General features: G+C 50.7%; 5 protein-coding genes across 5 annotated transcripts; 3 read left to right on the top strand and 2 right to left on the bottom strand.

Moving 5' to 3' along the window:
* Nucleotides 1–4,880: 4,880 nt before the first annotated feature.
* Nucleotides 4,881–6,857, top strand: FTJAE_10854 (uncharacterized protein; the record flags this gene model as incomplete). Its single annotated transcript, XM_037343736.1, has 6 exons — nucleotides 4,881–4,999; nucleotides 5,210–5,321; nucleotides 5,379–5,433; nucleotides 5,537–5,728; nucleotides 5,775–6,602; nucleotides 6,658–6,857. The coding sequence occupies 6 exons, from the start codon at nucleotides 4,881–4,883 to the stop codon at nucleotides 6,855–6,857; spliced, it is 1,506 nt and encodes a 501-aa protein (XP_037202089.1).
* A 1,999-nt stretch (nucleotides 6,858–8,856) lies between these two features.
* FTJAE_10853 (condensin complex subunit 2) lies at nucleotides 8,857–11,533 on the bottom strand (the record flags this gene model as incomplete). Its single annotated transcript, XM_037343735.1, has 4 exons — nucleotides 8,857–9,108; nucleotides 9,171–10,751; nucleotides 10,803–11,385; nucleotides 11,439–11,533. 4 exons carry the CDS (start codon nucleotides 11,531–11,533, stop codon nucleotides 8,857–8,859), a joined length of 2,511 nt encoding a protein of 836 aa, XP_037202088.1.
* A 1,348-nt stretch (nucleotides 11,534–12,881) lies between these two features.
* Nucleotides 12,882–16,039, top strand: FTJAE_10852 (cation exchanger; the record flags this gene model as incomplete). The annotated part of the gene is made up of 2 exons (XM_037343734.1): nucleotides 12,882–15,658; nucleotides 15,709–16,039. The coding sequence occupies 2 exons, from the start codon at nucleotides 12,882–12,884 to the stop codon at nucleotides 16,037–16,039; spliced, it is 3,108 nt and encodes a 1,035-aa protein (XP_037202087.1).
* Nucleotides 16,040–17,169: 1,130 nt separating this feature from the next.
* FTJAE_10851 (phosphomannomutase) lies at nucleotides 17,170–18,097 on the top strand (the record flags this gene model as incomplete). Its single annotated transcript, XM_037343733.1, has 3 exons — nucleotides 17,170–17,274; nucleotides 17,328–17,785; nucleotides 17,845–18,097. The coding sequence occupies 3 exons, from the start codon at nucleotides 17,170–17,172 to the stop codon at nucleotides 18,095–18,097; spliced, it is 816 nt and encodes a 271-aa protein (XP_037202086.1).
* Nucleotides 18,098–18,367: 270 nt separating this feature from the next.
* FTJAE_10850 (WW domain protein) lies at nucleotides 18,368–18,787 on the bottom strand (the record flags this gene model as incomplete). The annotated part of the gene is made up of 1 exon (XM_037343732.1): nucleotides 18,368–18,787. The coding sequence occupies one exon, from the start codon at nucleotides 18,785–18,787 to the stop codon at nucleotides 18,368–18,370; it is 420 nt and encodes a 139-aa protein (XP_037202085.1).
* Between the last annotated feature and the right edge of the window lie 2,583 nt (nucleotides 18,788–21,370).

Raw genomic sequence — 21,370 nt, 5'->3', positions numbered from 1 at the left:
CTCAGACCTGTATGCAAACGTGTTGAATGTGAAGAAGCATAAAAAAGCGCTTAAGGCCGGCCGATCAGATAGAGCAACAACTATTAGCTGGAACGGAAACCAAATACCTTGGGTACCTCTAGAGTGGGATTATTATAGGTACCTTATAGGCGTAGAGCAAGATTAACAGGAGATCCGGGAATAATAGCCTAGGAAAGCGGACTCTAAGCGGCCCCTTCCATGCACTCTATGCAGGGTTTGGACAGGAACCAACCAACTGCTTCTCTCCCTACCAGTTAGTGCATACCCAGACACCCTTTCCCTTTCCAAAGATCAGATATGGATGGATGGCCATTGCCCTGTCAGCCTGTACCCAGTTAGCCAGTGACCCTAGCATAGGTAGGTAGGTAATCCTACCACTTCGTGACTTATTCCTCCCGTCAACGTTCTAGACTCAACATCGTGGAGAAATATTCGCTTTGATGCGCTTTACGCGACCCTCGGGGAGTCGGTCATAAGTCTTTATTTTTGCCATCAAAAACTGCAATGCCCGAAACCTTTCGGTCGGGCAAGGTAGCTTTCATATCTATTCCTTGTGCAGAAACCCCCAGCCGTCGTCGGAGGCGGACGTTGGAGATGCAGCCAGCCAGCCCAGGCAGGTACTTCAGCCTCCTTCAACCCTCCAGGCGCCTAGTTTGGCTAATAGTACATAGTTAGGCTGCTGTCATAACAGCAGAGAGCACCTAGTCTTTCGCTTCTCCCGAGAAAACCGGGGATTTTTGGATTCCGAGAGCTTTAAGCTTATTGGCTCAGTGATACGGACCATGCTCCGTGACCCTTACTTTACATAATTCTTAACTTGCAAGTTCTAATACTAGGCCGTGGTCAGTTTTACGATCGATCAAGATATCGGCAACTCAAGCTCAGTACTTGGTGGAAATGGCCAAGGTGGCACAGTCCGAATAAGCCTCTGGGATCGAAACGAAAGATGCATGGCTGAATGGTCAGAGGGGGGGCGTTACATTGTACGGGGAGTCGGCCACTCAACCCGCCACTATTCACCAATCCCAGGGCCCTGAGGGATCGAGATTCTAGACCCTCTGTCGAATTCCCATCCCACTCATGGCGATTTTACCACCAGCTTTCGATTCACAATTACTGACACCACGTATTGTGGCTATCGAATATTTTTAATGCCACTTGAGTGGCCGGACGATGAATAATCCTATCTTGCACATCTCGGTCGTTGATAGCCATTGACTTACAAACTACTTGTGAACTATCGCATGCCCACTTATAGCCACTATGCCTAATAGAACCAACGATCCCCTTCAGCTTCGGCTCGTCAACGCAGAATATGCCCAAATGGCCCAAACAGAATTAGACTATGTATCAGAGCACCGGAGAAACAGAATCAAAGGAGGACTGCCGGAGGTCGGTCGTGCGCTCTCACCCTGGATGACACTGCCCCGTCACGGTAGAAAGGGAAAACACATGATGCCTTGGAACGAGTTCCAATATGCGTCATTCGACTTGAGGCATCATCAACCATCAGCGCAACATGACGAATTCTGGCGGCAGCATCCCTCTGTCACTGCACGAACGGACTTCCCAAAGACGTCGGTGGCCGCACCGTGTGGCCCGCGAAAAGGGGTTCTGGGGCATTTCTGAGCAAGCAGATCACCTGTTGGCGCGGCATCATGGGCGATTCGATCAAGGCCCTGCTCGATCATGGTGAAGTTGGAGTTCTAGCGTTGTGCGATCAATAAGCCAAACCTCGATTTCAACAAAGGCGATGGCTCGATGGCGATCAGGAACAACCCACGAGCGGATTGTGGATAGCCCAGGGCGTGCGTCACTTATACCGGCTCCACACCCCCGGCTCGCAATAGCTCCGACCACCAGAACTTGACCCAGAAACTCCGTTTTAGTTAACCCACAACCACCTGGCTACCGACGAGCGTTGCCATTTGTAGAACAAGCTCAACTTCAACCCTGACCGTCCGTCTGTCACGCTTCTTTTAGCTGTTTGATGCGTACCGTCTCGGCGAGTTTCGAAGATCTTTGAGGCTTTGAGCCAGCTGCAGAGGCTAGAGGATAATGGGGAGACCACGTCCAAGAGCGTGACATTCTCACCCCATCACGCAGTCATCCCGTATCGTACCGTACGGGAGGCCACGACCGTTTCACGAATTGGGATCGAGATCTTACCCGTTACAGTTTCTGAGTAGCTGCGCTACCGACATGCGCCTGAGTTCGAGGGCTGGCAAAGCCTGGTGTGGACGGGTGACGCACCTAGCCAATGACTGTCATCCTGCCATGTCGGGGCAAATCAATCAATCAAATTGACGGTTGATCGTCATGCCCAATTGCCTCTTTCTGAATAGAGGATGCGATGCGCCAAACCCCATTACAGGCCTGCCCGCGTCCTTGGAACATCATGATGGGACCGCTCGCTCTGTGGAACATCAAGCAAACACCAGCAGCATCAGCATCAGCATCAGCAGCAATGGTGTGTATCTTTTCGATGAGTGCCGATTTCCTTCTGACTTTCGATTTGGTGCTCCCATCTCAAGCACCGCGTCGCATTTTCCATTCAACACATCCATCCATCCATTCATGGATGGGCTCTGCTAGAACTCACAGTCACGGGCACCAGTAGCGTTGCGTTGTGTTGCGTTGAAGCGACATCAATATGCCCATGGTCCCAGATATCGTTCATGAATGCGTCAATTGGACCAAGTTGGGGCATCTCGATGTTGTCCAGGTGCCGCCCTATCGTATACGTAGCCGACGACAGGGCCTCGGGGTCCACGCTTCTTGTTTTCGACCCATCTCGAGTCTGAACTGCATTTCTGTACGTACGTTGCTTAGCAATGTTGGTGCCAATTGTCCATAACTCCCAAGACCTAATATGATGGATGATGGACAATGATGATAATGCTTCGGTGTAAACCGGCCCTTGCATCATTCATCTTTCTCGAACGTCAAAACTTGATACGCTCTAATATAACAGAAAAAAGAAAGAGGCTGCGGATCAACAGCCAGCCCAGAATTTAAGAGACAAGCGTGCCAAGGCTGTGTGCCCTTGACGGAAGATTGTAGACCTACACCCTTCTTCCACACACGTTCACGCCCCCTTTAGGTTGAGTTGTGAACTGACTGGGCTAGACCATGCCCTCCTCGTTCTCTTGGTGCCTCTGAACAGCAAGACCACCCCCCGAAGCGAGTGCCATGTAGGAATCTGATATTTCTGCTCTTTTTCTGCCACTTGAACTCTCACGATTCTATCGTCGCTTCCGAAACCCTGCTTTGCCTATTTCACGTTCATCAACTAATAATCGTGTTTATTCTTTTGCCGGTGGCTGCGGCACCTCCGACTCTTCCCCGTTTTCCCCTGGACCCTGTCTCTACCTCCATCTATACAGCATTCTGGATCCCACGATGCCCTGAATAAGAATCCCCCATCCCAATATTGGCTCTAACACCAGCTCCCCACAGAGCAACTCATATTTGACCTGTCTTTCTTCGACAGCCCTCACACCCCCTCCCGTACGTCCACGACTGAAGTCCCGTCCCTACAGTGTAATTCTTATATTCGTCCTGCCTTGCCTTGCCTGTCCTTTGACTCTCACGCTTGCGCACACGCCAACAAGAGCCTAGGTCCAGAACATTTGATCCTCAACCGACCTGCAGCCAAACCTAACCCGGGGCCTGTCCCCTTGGATCTGTCACCTCACAGTCGCCTCATAAGTTTCAGTCCAAAGATCACCTGCCAATCCACGCCTTGTCACTATCCTCGACATCTATCCCAGACGAGGTCTTGCGCCGCTGACAGACCGTGAGCTTTCATTCTTCCCTCGTCGCGGTTGGACACAATACCCTTCCCTCAATCCACCACAGCACAGTACTTGCTCTTTGCAATCGAGATATCCGATTCCGCTTGTTGTCTCTGGGGGTGCTCGTAACTGCTCTTCACTCCCTCTCGAACCCATCTCATCTATCCAGCCTACTTGCTGGCCCTCTGCTGTTTCCCTTTCCCTTGATCGTCCAGCTTCTGCCTCAGAAAACTCTTTCTGCTCATCGTTGTGGCTTGTCAATTGGCGAAGAATAACAACCCTCCACCATAGGAGCCAACGCTTTTCTTGTCCACGATCCACTGCTCCCAAATTCTCCGGCCCAATATCATCACATCTTGCTTGTACGTGCCTCCTATTTCTTTCGTCATTCTCCTACGCCTCTTCCCCTTACCCCCCGTATGTTCACCATGGACTTTATGCCCCTCAACCCAATCATCAGACCCTATTCCTCTCGATCCCCGAGTTTATCACTCCCTTATTGCCCAAGATCTCCGTTGCACGTCCGAACCTCCTCACTCATCACACTTGATCGGTCACTACCCATCGAAGATCCAAAGCCTCAACCGCATAGTCAGAAGCTCTTCGAATGTAGCATAACACCTTATTACTCCCAGATTCTTGCCCACATCAATCTCACAATAACCCCTTGTTGAGCCACCAAGCTTGAACAGACATCGTCAGTTCATCAAAGCTCAGTGCCAAACCCCGCGTTTCAAAACCCACCTATTTTCATTTATACCCATCTATCAACTCAACACCACCAGCCGACAAGAAAGACCATCAAAAGCCTCATATACCAGTGGCTAACATTTTTGTATAAAAGACGACCCCGAACATAACACCAGACTTACACTGGAAACACCCTCGACGCAAACTGGCTACCACTTGATACCTTGGGGGTTTTTTCTCTCTCATCAAATTGTATAACACCGTAGCCACTTGAACTCGGGACGAAGTTGAACCGCCACACTGGCACCAATCAATCCAAAAGAACCGTTCGTCTTTGGAGGGAGGTTCCCCGGAACTTTCCAGCTGGGCTGTATGTCTCCCGACCTTGAGTCAATTTTTGCCGAGTTGGGATTGTCCCAGTATCTTGGTGCATTCGTTGAGCAAGGTTTCGATGAGTGGGATATCATTCTTGACATCCAGGAGTCAGATCTGTATGCTTCCTTTTCACTGGACTGATTGCAACACTTCCGCTAACAGCCTTTTTCAGAGATGCATTGGGTGTCAAACTTGGCCACCGGAGGGTATGATTCCTGTCACCGCCTACTCAGGCAGCCACTGACTCAATTTCCTTAGAAGCTCCAAAGAAGGATAGCTAATGCCCGAGGCATCTCCCCATCGGTGTCATTGGTGACTCCTGTCAGGCCAACCAGCGAAGATGCAAAATCGGATAGTGTGCAGCCTGAGCCCACTCGGATGGAACTACCACCCGAAGGACAAGGTGTTGCCAAACGAAAGTATCGGCGTCACCCTAAGGTGAGTTGAAACTTTTGCATTTCTCCAGTGGCGACTTGATGACTAACGAGGTACCAGCCTGACGAGAATGCCCCTGAGAGACCCCCGTCAGCATATGTATTGTTTTCCAACAGTGAGTTGTACCCTGACACGCGCTCGCTGTTCGTGAATATTTACTGACAAACGATGAAAAGAAATGAGGGAAGACTTAAAAAGCCAAAATCTCACGTTCACAGAAATTGCAAAACTCGTCGGAGAGAATTGGCAAAACCTGAATGCAAGTGAAAAGGAGGCATACGAAAGCCAAGCAAATGCCGATAAGGAGAAGTACCACCGTGACTTGATGGAATATAAGAAAACGGCCGATTATCGGAAGTATATGCAATACCTCCACGAGTTCAAAGAGAAGCAGGCCAAACGCACCCAAGGTTTGTAGCCAGATGGCATGAAATCCTCCACACGTTGACATGACAGTAAAACTGACATCCCGCCGTTGGCTAGCCGATGTCTCCAAGAGGACAAAATTGGATCCCGTTCGATTACGACACAGCAGCAGTAGCAGCAGCACCATGACACCGGGAGGCAATACTTCGAGCGGCAGTGGTAGTGAGAGGTTGCAGGGGAGCGAGCCACCACCTTGTCGGCGAGAAAGGTTGAATTCGATTGCATCGATAGCTGAATCGCAGCACTCGTCGACTACGCCAACTCTGTTATCCCAGGCAAACTCGAACGACGAGACCATGTCATCACCCCAGGCCGCCTATTTCGATACTGGAAGTCCACGGGAACTCCATTACCAAGCTCCTAAACGCCAGCAGTCCTGGCGAGAAGGAAGTCGAGGGGTAGAAGTTTCACATCAGCATCTACCCTCGTTGTCCAACATGCTCGAAGATGGAAGGCAAGGGATGCCAATTGCATCCGGGTCGGAAGGTAACCCCTATTCGAGTGGTTTTGTTGCCGCGAACCACCCTAGGTCGGTACCCGAAGTCCCCAACGTGCTTCCGTCCGCGCCGCCCAAGCCCCCCCTGCTCCGGCACGAACCGTCTTCCAGCAGCAGTATTGGTTCAGTGAGTCCAGCAGGGGCCTTTGCACGGACTCCCGGCGAAGGACCGCTCCCAATCCACGCTCTTCTTTCCCACCACCAGACGCTGCCGACACCAGTTGTTGCTGCCAATGCGGCCATGTTCGAACGGGGTTCTCCTGTTTCCGGGTTAGGTACTGGTACGACGACCCCGAGCCCAACAGACCCTGTGCCGCTCGCAAGGCCATATTTTGGCCACGGCGTTGTGCCCAGGGGATATGGTACTTGAATCTCTGGAGGCTTCGTTAAGAAGTCCAAGCTAACTCGGCTCTTAAGGCTCTCAACCATTGCCACCCACTGGCCCTTCAGCCAGGAACGACGAATACATGGTGGACAGCGATTTGCCAATGACGCCGGCACCTGATCTGATGGCCCCAATGGAGGATCGGTCCTTCAAGACTCGTCTCGATGGCATGAGCGTCTTGCTAAGAGCTGGTGAGCTTGTCGAAAAGCACGAACGACACGAACGACGATGAAGGGCGGTGACGATGAACTTAAGCTGGTAGCATACATACTGCTGCTGCATTCGACGCCAAAACGCTTGTGTCCAGATGTGTCAAGGCGCAACTTAGTCACCCCTGGGGACCCCTTTTGTTTCCTATCTTATCCGATACCCACGCATGATGATGACAAGTCTTTTCCATTTCATGATTCGGTCTTTAGGTGGATGGTGGTACCGTCTGAACGAGTACCTATAATGGCTGCTGTGGTAATATCGAGTCGCGGATTCTGGCGTTAGGTGCTTTGACTTTGGGTTGGAAAGAGTTTTGAGAGGATCCAAAAATAGCATTCGGAAGTCATGAGGAATTTGGCTGGTGTATAGTTGAAAGGTTTGTCCATGTCGGTAACTGGATTTCTCGAGGGCACATAGTCTATTAGTTTTTCAGTGTGCAATGAATTAGGTATTACAAGAAAATGACCAGGAAATGAGTTAGAATGGAAACGTACGGCAGAACCAATGCCAAGTCATGGAATTGGACGTTATGTTAATATACATGTGAGTGAGTAGTGCATATCCACATCGAGGAACCAGATTGGTGTTCTGATCAAGGGGGTTTACGGGTGTGAGACCACCACCAGATCATTGCGGCGAGAGAGGGGCAGTCCCGTCCCGCGATACTGGTACCAGTAATTCGGAAGACAAGGGAGGTTGTCGATTGATTGATTGATGGATGTGTATTGTATAAAGGTACCTATAGGAGATGCAGCTGCGCTATCTACAATAGATGTGTAGTAGTAAATCGAAGTAACAGATAAAGGTGGGTGACCGATTACATAGAAGGAGAGGCCAAGGTTGTGAGGAGAGAAAGATGAACGAAATGAAAAGAACGAGACGATCTCAAGGGTCCTTCCTTATTCAGACTTATCTACCTCAGCAAAAGTTGCTTTGTTCTTGTTCTCTCGTCTGGTTTGGCACCCCCACAATTTATCAACATCGTCATAAGGGTCCAGTTCGTAACCCGTTTCGACGTCATGGCGCAGCCACAAAAGCCAATGAGTGGGCCTGAGACTGGGATATTGAGGTACGTACTCCGTACTCGAGAGTTCCAGGTCCCTTAAGGTACCCTTACCTTGCCTAGAAGTTACTAGAAGTTAGTCCCTACCTTACCATAAAAATCATAGAGATCTTGAATATCTAGGTATCTTACCTGAATAAAACCAAGGTAAGGTAATTAGGACCCGACTTGAACACACGAGCTGGAAATCATTTGCTCTAGGTACTGGGGTCACTATATGAGTTGGTCAGTACCTAAACATCATCTCTCAGCAATCTCTAGTACTTACTTACCCAGGTCACATAGGTAGTTACAAGTTTACATAAGTAGCTATAGTAATTATTTCACTTTATCCATGGGAGCTGGAGAGTCAGCTATGAGATGAGTGTGGTGTTATGGGTATCATGGTGGCATTCGCGTATTCGACTAGGTGATAGAATGGCGATTCTTCTACCGCCGTTGATCTTTCCAGCACCTACGAGATTAGGATGTGAATGTCAAGTCAGGCTACCATTGACCAAGTATTTATTATCATTGGGAAAACTCGGATACGACCCAAGAGACCACAAAAGCTCACCCACCCGCTCAAGAATTTAAACTTGCTTTCTTCACATCTGTAAGAAAAGGAACCCCGCAAAAGGAGGCTGCAAATTCAAGAACCACCACCTCATCTTCGAGCTGGCATCCACATGGTATAAAGCAAAGATCGTGAATATGATCAATCAATCATTCCTTCGTGTCCTTCATTCAAAACAAGTACTCTAGATATTGTTACTGTTGACTTCTCCCCCCAACGCCAGGATATCACGTTATCTTCCATGCCATGCCATGCCATGCCATCCATACCATACCATGCATTGCTAGGTGTCCCTTGAACAATTCCGCAAGCATCTCATGCATGACTCGTCAAACAAACAAGTACATGGCCACCCCCAAATTTACTCAAGACAAGTGGTCACATAGCTCAAAATGGCTCCCGCTATTCACCCTCAACAATCTCCGCTGACCAATCCCTGCGGATCTCGAGTTCTGACAGACCAGGTGTGTTGTCAATCACAAGACCCTTCTCATTGGCCAAGTGCAAGAGACAGATAAAGCAGAATGAGGTCGAAATATCATCCATCACCGGCTTGGGATATACGGTCTGCAGATTGTTCATGATCTCTGTGAACTTGAGCGTCTCTTCTTGCTTAGGTTCGCTGACATCCACTGCTTGGGGCTCAGGTTGTTTCTGCAGTTAGATGTATTAGCATAATGCCACATCGTCGTTTTCGATTGTGCACAAAAACTTACTTGAAGAATGTCGACATCCATACCCTTCCACAACTCTTCCTTCAACCTTCGCACATCCACCTTCTTGGCTACCCTAGCATATTGCACATACTCGGGTCGTACACGCCTCGTTTGAGTGACCAGTGTCGTTCCGAACGCCCCAGTATTAGTTACTGTCTCTCCATTAAGTAGAGCTGTGAGCCCTCCGCCATCAGTGATTCCAGCCTGCCCTTCAAGCCCTGGTGAGAAGTGTTCCCTTGCGTCCGCAAATTCTAGATCGTCATCGTCGTCCAAGTCACCGCCGCCGGGGAATGGCATAACATCGTCCTGGAAGAAGTTGGCATCATAGTCGCCTTCAGGCAACGCTGTCTCGTCTGTATGTTGCGGGGCCTTTTGGTTGGCCCAGAATGCTTCGTCCATTTCCCCATCAGGTTGATTATCTGCACCGGTATTACCAAAACCACCCCCGCCGCGAGAGCTGAAGCCTGTGCGTCGTTTGCTCATCCGTGCCTTTGGCTTGAGGAACAGGCTTAGCAGAGACCTGGAGTTAAAGTGCTTGTCGTCAGGCAGAAGATTGCGTGACTTGGACTTCCAATCCTTCTTAGGCATGCTGATGGCCGAATTGTTGGTAGCCTGTGTATGGATGATATCCGAAGTGTGTGAATCCAGCGGTGCGGCAAAGTCGATTTCAAAAGGCTCTTTCTCCTTGCGCTTCTTTGTCTCTGTTGCCGGCTTATTCACATCCTTGATCTTCCTGATCCTCCAGTGCTCCGCGCTCGCCCAATTCTTCTGCAATGCCTGGTCGAAAAATCCAAGGATATCCTCGTGCATCTTGTCCGCCTTCTGCGCGCTCGTCATTGAAACAACGTATTCACCGTTGCCGTCCATCTCATCCCCCTCACCACCCTCTTCACCAAGGCCAGCGTCGTACACTCGCATCTGCGGCTCCAGTGCGGCCTCTCTAGCCCAAGCCTCGCCACCCTCGCCAAAAGCAACATTATCAGCAGCGTCGAAGGCTCCCAGGGCGAGATCATCATCGTCGAAGCCTGCTGCTTCGTCACCATCGATTACGAGACCGGAAAAGTCGCCAAGCGCGCCGGGGGTCTTTTCCTTGTCCTGGTCCTGTCTCCAATCCTCGGGTGCCTTGAGGAATGGAATATCCATGGATCCCGAAGGGTCGCCAAGATCAAACGTCTTTAGAGAAGGACAAACATCGAGCTCATCGAGTCGCTGTAAGTCCGGGATGAACTTGGCACCAAGGACTCCGACATCAATTTCGACGTCGTCGGCTTCTTCCTCATCTTCCAGCTCTTCTTCCTCTGGGTCGTTCTCGGCCTCCTCGTCTTCTCCGTCATCCTCTCCATCGTCGGACTTCGTCTTTCCAAGGGTGGTGGCATCACCAGTATCGTCGCTACTGTCAAAGACGATACGTCCTTGTGAATCGATCATCAGATGGTTTAGAAGAAGACCCTTGGCGCCACCTTCATCAAAATCGGCAGATGCTTTTTTGAACAAGGGATCGACGGCGAATTCCAGCTCAAACTTTTTGAGCTGCAGCGAATTGAACGAGGGGGCAAGGGTTGCTTCAGATGATCGTTGTGTCTAGTAGATGTTAGGTTGAACCTTTGGGGCGTGCCCGGATGTTTGCCATACCTTCTTCTTGGGCTTCTTTTTTACGTTGCCATCCTCATCGAGTTCTTCTTCGTCGCTCTCGTCGGCATCCTCGCCATCCTTGTCTTTCTTCTTGGCGTTGTTGCTATCGGCGAGGCCACTCAATAGCTTCCCTGTTTCCGTAGCGACGCTGTCAACACGATTGGTGTAGATCTTGACGCATCCGTCCAAGGTGCAACTGGCCTTTTGGAAGTTCACACCGTCGCCTTCCTTGAGGAGTGACATATCGTGAAAGTAGTCTATGAGAGCGAAGTTCCATGAATTTGTCGCATTAATTTTGTTGTCGGTGGCCATCTTCATCCATTCTTCGAAATTGGCGAGAAGCGGCACACGCTTCATAGGCGTGACCGCAGAGCCTCCGACCACAAAGCCCTCGTCATCTTCGATATTGCTGGCGCGGCCGCCGCGGGGAGTTTGGGGATCACCGTTCTCCATGTCGTCAAGGCGAAGGCCAACCTTGCGAGGAGTTGCGGCCTTCTTGATCTCGTTGAATTGTCTTTCGTGGAGAGCTCTCCTGGAGCTCATGCGCTGCCCCTTTTCAGACACATCATCGTTGAGGGGGATTCTGGATAGTTGCATTAGCACACCGCAGTTGTTGCTGGGGAGTCGATGACTGACTTGACGGGTGACTGCGTTATGAATGGTGAGGCCGTACTAGAGCCTGTGTTGTTCCTAGCATTCCCCGTCCGGGGGACTTGAGCAACTCGAGGCATTTTCAAGTTATTTGTGTGGGTTTTGGGGGAAATAAAAAGGGCGTGTTTGGACGAGGCCTATCGCGTTGTCGTCCCCCTGGCCTAAGTAAACAAAATAAATGCCAACTGCTAGCACGAGGGGCGGGCGGTGTGTGGGGTGACCTCAACCTACCTACCGTAAACACTCAGTAAAATGGAATGGGGCTATGGGGCCGATTTCATCCACCTTAGCCAATCAATCTTAAGATTGATCAGATCTGTCACTATGTTTAGTAAGAAAGGTATCCACAGCCCCGTTCCATTTTACTGAGTCTTTACGGTAGGTATGCCCGGGCTGTTATTGTTTAGCCTCAGGCCCCAACTGTGGCTGGAGATGATACTTAGCCACAGCACGGAGTTACAGATAACTCTCCGCCGTCTGAAACGGAACATCACGGACAACAGACGCTGCGGCTGCCAAGGCATGAACAGTCCAGAGACTCCAAACAACCCAATGGTAACTTACCCCTGCTCATGCATGTCTATGCCACCTTTATCCTGTCTGATCACCAAGTTTTCAGTCAGGAAGCACGTGGCGCAACCTAAAGCAAGCACGTTGAAGGTGAGAGAAGCTTAAACAAGTGACCCGACGTACGTTGTACGTGCGAGTGGTAGAGAAGCCGGTGTGTCGTATCGTACAGTATCGACAAAGCAAGCAGCTCTTGTCATCGTTAGTGATCAGTCTGTCACTGGGAGCTCTGAACTGGATCAGCTGTATCTTGGTGGTTCCTTGCAATCTCGAAGCTAATAAGGTACCTTAGCCACACCTCACTCATACTCTAACTGTGGCAAGCAATCTGTAGTGTCTACCTGAGGTAGGTTAGTAAGGTACTAAGGTTAAGTAGGTATCTCTGAACAACAGGCGGCCTCCCTTCATCTTCGTCACCATCACCAAACTAGGTTGTAACAAACCCGTCGCAAAGAGACGCTAAAATGCTGGAAACTGGATTTCTGCATGCTTCAAAAGGGAAAGTCGATGCATAATGGCGGATATTAAGATTCTCGATCACCGATCCACGATTCCCCCCCCTCGGACGTGGGAATGGGGCATGCCACGGACTTGGGAGCATGTAACGTCAAGATCCATACCACGGACACTTTATTAACCTAACCTTTAAACCTTACCTTATCTAGCACTGAATCCAATTCTTGTTCTCCAAACATTTCCTCTACATCTTTCCTACTCCCATCCCTGAATCGTATCTCAATTTATATTCTTAAGCTTCATAGGACCCGTTCTTGCTTCTTGGTTTTCTTCCTTTTTTTCTCTTTCAAGATCATAATGGCATCCAGAGAAGCTACTTCATGACATGACGATACCAGTTCCAACATGACGAATACCACTCCCCGTGGGCTTCTCTGCCCCGTCGACGAGACTACCAAATGTCCCAATGCGACTCCCAAACGTTTCCCCAGAGGCAGCCGCTTACAATCTCGCCCTTTCTATACTACGGTCCTCCTTCTATCAGTCCTGACTGCGTATTCATTTTTGTCGCATACAACCTTCGCGCAGTCCGTTTCGAATCGCGCGGCAGATCCCGATCTGCTCTTCAAGCGCAGTTCCCCTACGGTCGAAACACCCGAGTGCAATCAAATCCACGACGCTTTAGACAAATGCGCCTTTGTGCGCAAATACTGCAACGATGATGATGCTGGGCTTATACACTATATTGAACTGTATTATTGCTCTTTCGGCAATGCAAGACCCGTCGCATTCACAGCTCTCGTGCTTTGGCTGGGCCTCCTGTTCAGCACCATCGGCATCGCTGCAAGTGATTTCTTCAGTGTCAACCTAAGCACGATAGCGACAGTTCTTGGTCTGAGCGAGAGTTTGGCAGGCGTCACATTTCTCGCCTTTGGCAATGGGTCTCCCGATGTGTTCAGCACCTTTGCAGCCATGGGCTCTAACAGCGCCAGCATGGCCGTTGGAGAGCTGATCGGCGCGGCAAGCTTTATCACAGGTGTCGTTGCTGGTTCTATGGCATTGGTGAGGGAGTTTCGTGTTGATCGGAAGTCATACACACGCGATATTTGCTTCTTCATTCTTGCGGTCGTCTTCACCATGATCTTCCTAGCTGATGGCCACCTTCACTTGTGGGAGTGTTGGGTGATGATAGGCTACTATGGAGTGTATGTCGTTACTGTTGTAACATGGCACTGGTACTCCACGAGACGCAAAGCTAGACAACGCAGAGAAGGCGAAGCGCGCAGCCATGTGTATGCAGCCCTAGGTCACTCCGGAGACGAGTTGGCCGGCGAGCCATATAGAGACGACCCAGATGATGCTGGCTCGGGCCCTGGCACTGCGCACGCTACGCCGCCTGATATCTCGCTCCTTGAAGCCGGACCCAGAATCGAGGTTGACGGTATGCCTCAGCGAGCTGGAAGCGACACGTCTAGTGAAGACCATGATCGCATGGTTGCAGCCGAGGTTGCCAGCAGCATGCGAGTTCTGCGAGGTCGTGGAGCTCGACGAAACACAATGACGCCCATCCGACCTAGTCTTGTAGGTGCACTGGAATTTCGGTCTGCTTTGGCGCAGCTACAGCGCGAGGGTAATTTACAGCTGTCCACGATCCCAGGGAGAAGCTACTCCGATTATCATGTGCACAGGCGCAGGCAGACCACCGCAACAATCGCGGAATCGGCTCGGTCTGATGGCCAGTTGGACCCCAACACTGGTGAGCACGCACCCATAAGGAACAGAGCACTCTCTTCCGGAGACGTCCCAGTTGGTGTGCTTGCTCACCCAGACCTACATATTCCACGCCGCAACGGATCTGAACCGACGTTGTCCGTTCCTGGCTCAACAGCCAGTGGAACGAGGGCATCAAGCCCCAGCCCATCCTACACTGTAGGAGGAAACTTGGCAGCGCCTCCTGTCGGTCCTAGTGGGACCACCCACGATGCGCCTCCAGAAGACCAGAAAGGACAGCTGCTGACTCCCGAGCTTCGTCTGCAAATACCTTCCAGTCGACGTAGCAGTTACAGCGACCGCTCCTCGCCCAACACGCCTTTCCCTATATACAGTGACTCGCCAGCACTGCTTACGCCCAATTACCAGAATGACCCAATTGAGTTCGTCTCGCCAGGAGGAGTATCACCCAGTACCGTCGCACCGGGTCCAGCAAGCCGTGAGACACCCTTTGCCGACTTGCAACTGACAGTCGATGCCCCGTCACGTCCTGTTAGATGGTGGCCTTATGCCGTGCTACCAGCTCCCCATGTCTTGTGGGCAACTCTGTTCCCTACATTGCAAGGCTGGAAAGAGAAGACGGCATGGGACAAGTTTGTCAGTGCCATCTCTGTCCCAAGTATCTTTCTTTTGGTGGTGACTTTGCCTGTCGTAGACTCAGAGACAACAGACGGCGAATCATCTATCCTCGAGGCAATCAACGACCACACCGATCATTACCATCACGATCATCAAGGTGTTGGGCACATGGCCCCACCCATATCAATCGAGCACTCGGCGATTGAGCCAGAAGGAGAGTCGGAATGGGAGCGTTATCGTAGACACACCATCACAAGCCGTGGCAACAGTCACGTTGGCCCTGCGACGACACCATCTACAGCACATGCTGCAGATGGAGAGACTCTGGCCGCCTCGCAGTTCTCTCTGGGTCCACCAGCCATAGTGGCAAAGCCAGCTTCAGATTTCCATTCCTCCAGCAGTATCAAGAATGACTGCACAGGCTGGAACCGATGGCTCGTGGCGCTACAACTATTTACTGGTCCCCAGTTTGCTGTCCTTGTGTTTTGGGCCAATACCTTGGAGGACTGGGAGAACCCTCATAAAGCTTTGATCCGTATGGTGTTATACACACTCCTGGCATCTCTCGTTCTTCTCGGTGTCTTGGTCGTTTTCACGTCAGAGGATAGACCCCCTCGTCATCATTACATGCTTTGCTTCATGGGATTCATTATTAGTATTGCTTGGATCTCAACCATCGCAGGCGAGGTTGTAGGGGTTCTCAAAACAGTTGGAGTAATTTTGAATATCTCGGAAGCGCTACTGGGTCTCACCATATTTGCTGCTGGCAACAGTGTGGGGGATCTAGTCGCTGACATTACAGTAGCACGGCTTGGGTATCCCGTGATGGCTTTGTAAGTACAGGAGGGCTTCCTTGGAGCACTTGGGCTAATATGGCATCTAGATCTGCTTGCTTTGGTGGCCCTATGCTGAACATCCTTCTGGGCATTGGTATCGGCGGTGCCATGATGACAATCCAGAAGGCAAACAAGAAGCATCGCAAGAACCCCAGCCATCCCATCAAGTACAAGCCTTACCGCATTCAAGTTGGAGGGACGCTGATGATCTCAGCTATCACACTGCTTGTCACGCTGGTGGGCTTGCTTATCGTTGTGCCCATGAACAAATGGATCTTGAGTCGCAAGATTGGATGGGGACTGATCACTCTCTGGGCAGTGAGCACAATCGTAAACGTGATCGTCGAGCTTACTGGAGCTTGGGGTGAAATGGCATAGCCTGCCATGAACTCGGTTGGGCTTATAAAGGCGTTTTTGTCTTATTCATACATTCTTTGAGCGACTGTTTAGACCAAGCAATAACATGGCTTTGCATTTTTATTTATTTATTTTGTAACCGAACGAGAGCTGATTTGAGAGATCCTGCCTGATCCAAGTGTATATACATAGGGATATCCATCAGGTAATCAATGACCCTTCATCCATGCCGAATTCAATCCTTGTTCACTCGTTCACCGAGCTCACCTCGACTGAGAGGCGGGGCCCACTGGTTGCTGCGAGCTATTTAGCGGTGAGACTGGGCGGAACAGGTGGCCCACTAAAAAGTTTCTTACGCTAGTGGAGGTCGTGAAGATCTTTTGGTGGAGGGGTAATGTTCGAGGGTTTATTATAGGTAGAGGGGTAGCAAGGAGAGGAAGACTCCATAAGTAAGGTACCTAGAGCAGCAACGAATTGTCAGTCCAGAGCATTCAAAACAAGATGTGATACCTACCCAGCTTGCCAATCTTCATTTTGTTGCTGTTACTTCTCAAAAGTTCGGTGATAGTTCGAACCATCCTTGATCATCCAGTTATCATGGCCCTTGGAAAGTGTTGCCTTTAATCCAATGGGTGATTCCAAAGTCAACCAACAGTGAATCAACAACCCCTGGATCTTTAGCGGTAAACGTGGCCCAAGGGGTAGGAGCCAGAGGAGATCTTTGAGAAACCAGTGGACAGCAATTCCTCTCCTTGTGCCAGTAGACTTGTTTTTTCAACGGCTCTGCCAATATACTACAGGTAAGCTTTTGTTGAACCACCAAGAGCAGTAACTTGGATCCAATACCTGTATTACCTGAGGTGGAAGTTAACAGTTCGTCGTCAAGTCTGCCCCGCATTCAAGTTCATCGTACATGCAGACATGCTCTGTAAAGTACCTAACTACTAACCTACTACCGGTAGGTACCTACTACTAATCTACATAGCTCCCCATCCCTGCCCCACCTTCTCCCATCCATTTGTTTAGGTAGGTAGTATCGAGTCCCCTCTTCAACACCAAGGAGCTCCCTACTATCTATCTCACCTTGTTCCTGTATCCTACAGTCTCGATTCTCTCTTTTACAAATAACAAAAACAACAACAACATTCGCAATGGCTCTCGCATCCCCTCCCTCGTACACTCCTCTCCAGGAGCGTCCTCTCAAGGACACCATCTGCCTCTTCGACGTTGACGGCACGCTCACACCCGCGCGCCTGGTACGCTCAAACACCTTGTTCTGAATACTCCCCCCAGTCGCTAACCCGTACAGGACGCCTCGCCCGAGATCCTCGACATCCTTCAGAAACTTCGCTCAAAGTGTGCTATCGGATATGTTGGTGGCTCGGACTTCGCCAAGCAACAGGAGCAGCTGGGCAAGCCCGCCGGACAGCCCGTCACCGCCCTCTTCGACTTTTGCTTCTCCGAGAACGGCTTGACTGCCTTCAAGCTCGGCGAACCCCTCGAGTCCAACTCCTTCATCAAGTTCATTGGCGAGGAGCAGTACAAGGAGCTTGCCAACTTCGTTCTCCACTACGTTGCTGATCTCGACATCCCCGTCAAGCGCGGCACCTTCATTGAATTCCGTAATGGAATGATCAATATTAGCCCCGTCGGTCGTAATGCTAGTACTCAGGAGCGAAACGACTTTGAGGCGTTCGACAAGGACGCAAAGGTCCGGGAGAAGTTTGTCGCTGTTCTCAAGGAGCGATTCGGCCACCTCGGCCTCACGTACGTTACGGTCCCTAATTCCCCATGGCACGCTCTGATCTCTGACATTCTCTGAAAAGCTTCTCCATTGGAGGCCAGATTTCCTTCGATGTGTTCCCCACCGGGTGGGATAAGACCTACTGCCTCCAGCACCTTGAGAACGAGGCCAAGAAGCCTGACGGTATCGCCTACAAGACCATCCACTTCTTTGGCGACAAGACATTCGAGGGCGGCAACGACTATGAGATTTACACCGACTCTAGGACAACCGGCCACTCCGTCACCGGACCTGAGGACACCATGCGTATCCTCAAGGAACTCTTCGATCTCTAAATACATATATGGGCGTTGGAATGAGATTCAAAAGCATATATACACAATAGAAACGAGACCAAGAAACATGCAATGTTTTCATGAATATCTTCCCAAATGTGTATAAAGTCGATCCGTCTCGTACCCGTATAATGCTGCTAAGCTCGACAAACTAATAATCAACAAGGTATATATATGTCTTCGTAGTATCGTAGAAACGCTATATGTGCAATAGAAATGGCAAAATCCAATCAGCACCCTTACCTAAGAATCCAACTACCACCAACTGAATCATCGTCCATATTCCAAATGAGGGATGATAACAGGACCATATTTAGTTGGTGCTGTGAACGCTCCGTCACCTTGAACAACAAAGTCGACGGCCAGGCTCACCTTGGACAGGCCCTGTTGCGAACCGTTCAGGCTGGGGTTAGGGCTGAACGGTGTCTGGGGCACTGCTGCCGCTGCGTCCTGGTCGTATGAAACAAAGGCGACGTAGTTTCGACGACCCATGAGCTTTTTGAGCTCTCTTGCGGCACCGCTGGCATCAGAATGGAAGATCTCCATCATATCTTCTTTTGTGTCTGACACCTCGTGCGTTGACTTCTTGCCATTTTGAGGTACGTAAAGCGTCTTTTGGTTGTGCAGCATCTTGAGCACATAGTTGCTCTGAGGTGCGGCCACGATAGGGGATGAGATGATCTGGTACATGGTCTTGTGATCACCTGGGTGCGTGGGGTCATGAACCAAGCCAGCTCCTGAGGCATTGACGTCTGCGGAAATGTTAGCCTGAGAATCCCAAAAACTGATATGTGGTAGTCAACTTGCCTCCAGAGAGGAAGGTCATTCTAATTCCCTTCTGTTGTGAAATGCCTTGCAGAGTTCGGATCAGGTAGGTTCTCTCTAGGTCCTTGGTGTCGTGAGTCCACATATCCTTGAGCACTTCTTGAATGTCAAGCTCGCCAAACTGGTTCAAGACATTACCCATGAGACCAGTTTTTCCGACGGCCTTCTTCACCTGCGAGAAGCCTTGTGCAACCACATCTTTGCCGCCGACTACGCCTGCAACCGAGCTCGTGACCTTACCCAGAATGTTGTAGGTTGTGTTGACTGCCTTTTTGCCCGCAGCCATTGTGTTGGCAAGGCTCTCCACAGTGTCCAGGCGTGGGTACACAAGTGGTACCGAGATCATCCAGATACAATGCTGCACGCTTGGGGGGAGTGTAGCGACTTTGGGGAAAATCCCTTGGTACGTCGGGCCGGCCATTACTTGGGCTTGGGTGCGCTCGGATCGACAGTCAGGACCAACAACCACCACAGCCGGTCCGAGGTACTTCACAAAATGCCAACCAGTCCCAGTGATGGTGAATATGTCATGATCGGTGCTGACGTTCCGTAGCATCTCGACAGTGGTATGGTGCTGAAACAAAAGGTACATCTCTGTCGCAATTCTTCCAATGTTCTTGAACATGGGTGAAGATTGCATATAGTCTGGGTATGAGCCATATCCATCAAAACTATTCGGGTCAGTACATGTAACAACCTGAATGATAGCAGTGCACTTACATATCGTGGTCATCAATCTGCAGAACATGGGGAATTTGCGCAAACGCCTCACGAAGGAAAGGCTGATCAAAGTGGCTGGTGTAGTAGTGGAAGTATGCGTGTGCGACATCCTCTTCATGTCGCGCTGTCCACTGGACATTCTTCTTGTTGTCACGTCCACTCATGGCAAGCCACTGCTTGAGGAGAGGGACTTCTTTCCACAAACGATCACCGTAGATCTGGTCTCCCAACCCTAACTGAACATGAAAGCCACCACAATCGACATTCTTCTGCAGGACGTCCTTCCACATGAATCCAACCCCGCCAAGCTTAGCTCGCTCGTTCTGTGAAGTGCCTGCAGCGAAATCGTTGCCGGAGTGTGCAATAAAGCGCCAGCTAGTCTCTTGACGCCCAGCCACGACGAATTCATAGCGTGTGCAGCCAAGGTGGGAGGTAACTGCGTATGTCCAACGCTCAGTACCAGCCTCGGACATGGGCAGTTCCAGATCATATTTATAAAACTTCCATCTCTGGTGTGTGAAAATTGGGCGAGGCTCAGCTTGTCGTGGATTGGGTGCCAGGTCGTGGCTCAGGTGAATATGGATTGTGGGTGGTTGAGGAGCATCTGTTACAATCAGAATACTACCCAGCCAAAGGCCCTTCTCGATATCCATGTTAACATATCGCAGGTAGGGGCCAAAATAAACGCCATTCGTAGGTTGAATTCTGTACATATCAACCCCCGCGCTCGGTGGAGGACCGGTGAATCCGGCGGCTGTAGGTGTTGCTGAAGCCGCCACACTCATGATGCTCTCAGCATAACCAGGGGTATGCGGTGGGAACATCGGGGAGGCCATCGCTTGCTTGCCAAACATGGGCGATGCCAAAGGGTTTCCATAAGTCGAAGCGGTCGGCGAAAGAGGAGCTTGTTCGTGAGATATAGGGTTTGGTCCCTTTGGAAACTCCCACTGCGTAGCTTGAGATGCCAGATGGATATAGTAGTATTGTCCGGAATTCTGATCCAAATGGGCGATCCATCCCTCTGGCAAAGGTGGAGGTGAGGCAGGGTTTTGGGGTTCAAAGGTTTGGGCAGGGGCAACGACCTGCTGTTGAGACGGTTGCCCATTCTGCTCAGGGTGCGGTTCATTCGCAAACGCAGGGTGAGGGTCGTTGGCAAACGCAGGATGGCCTGGGTGCTGAAGAGCAGGTGAAGCAAGTCCACCAGCAACAGTTGAGGCTGCAGCTACTGCAGCGGCCTTCGTTGGCGCTGTCGATGCAGTCGCCTGCTGGTTGGGTTGAGTAGCGGCAGAACTTGAGCCGGCTTGCTGGGGCCGTTGCTTCTCGTTAGGATAGGACGAGTTTCCACCAGGGTTGAGACTCGAGTATGCAGGAGGGGGCGAGTTGGTGTTTATACGTTGGAAGTCTTGCTCCAACACACTAACTTGCGCCTGGCCGTGTCCTTGCCCTTGTGGCTGTGGCTGTGGCTTTTGTTGCTGTTGCTGCTCGGGTTGTGGCGGAGGACTAAACGATTGATGTGATTGTGCCGGACTTGAGATAGCATTCATGCCCTGGTACACAGTCGGAGGACCGGATGGTGCTTGGTCTGGGGTCTCGGTCGGTGTCCACGGTCGTTGAGGAGGAGGCTGGTTTCTATACTGCGCGAGTCTCTGGGAAGCGGCCGCACTGGGGGCACCCAGGCTATTAAGGGTAGCAGTTCCAGAGATACCAGCGGCGGCATAACGGGCCTCA

This window comes from Fusarium tjaetaba (assembly GCF_013396195.1).
Source record: "Fusarium tjaetaba strain NRRL 66243 chromosome Unknown NRRL66243_c0000257, whole genome shotgun sequence".
In the NCBI taxonomy this organism is placed as follows: domain Eukaryota; kingdom Fungi; phylum Ascomycota; class Sordariomycetes; order Hypocreales; family Nectriaceae; genus Fusarium; species Fusarium tjaetaba.
Note: the sequence above shows the minus strand (reverse complement) of the source record. Positions and strands in the feature narration are given on the sequence as shown.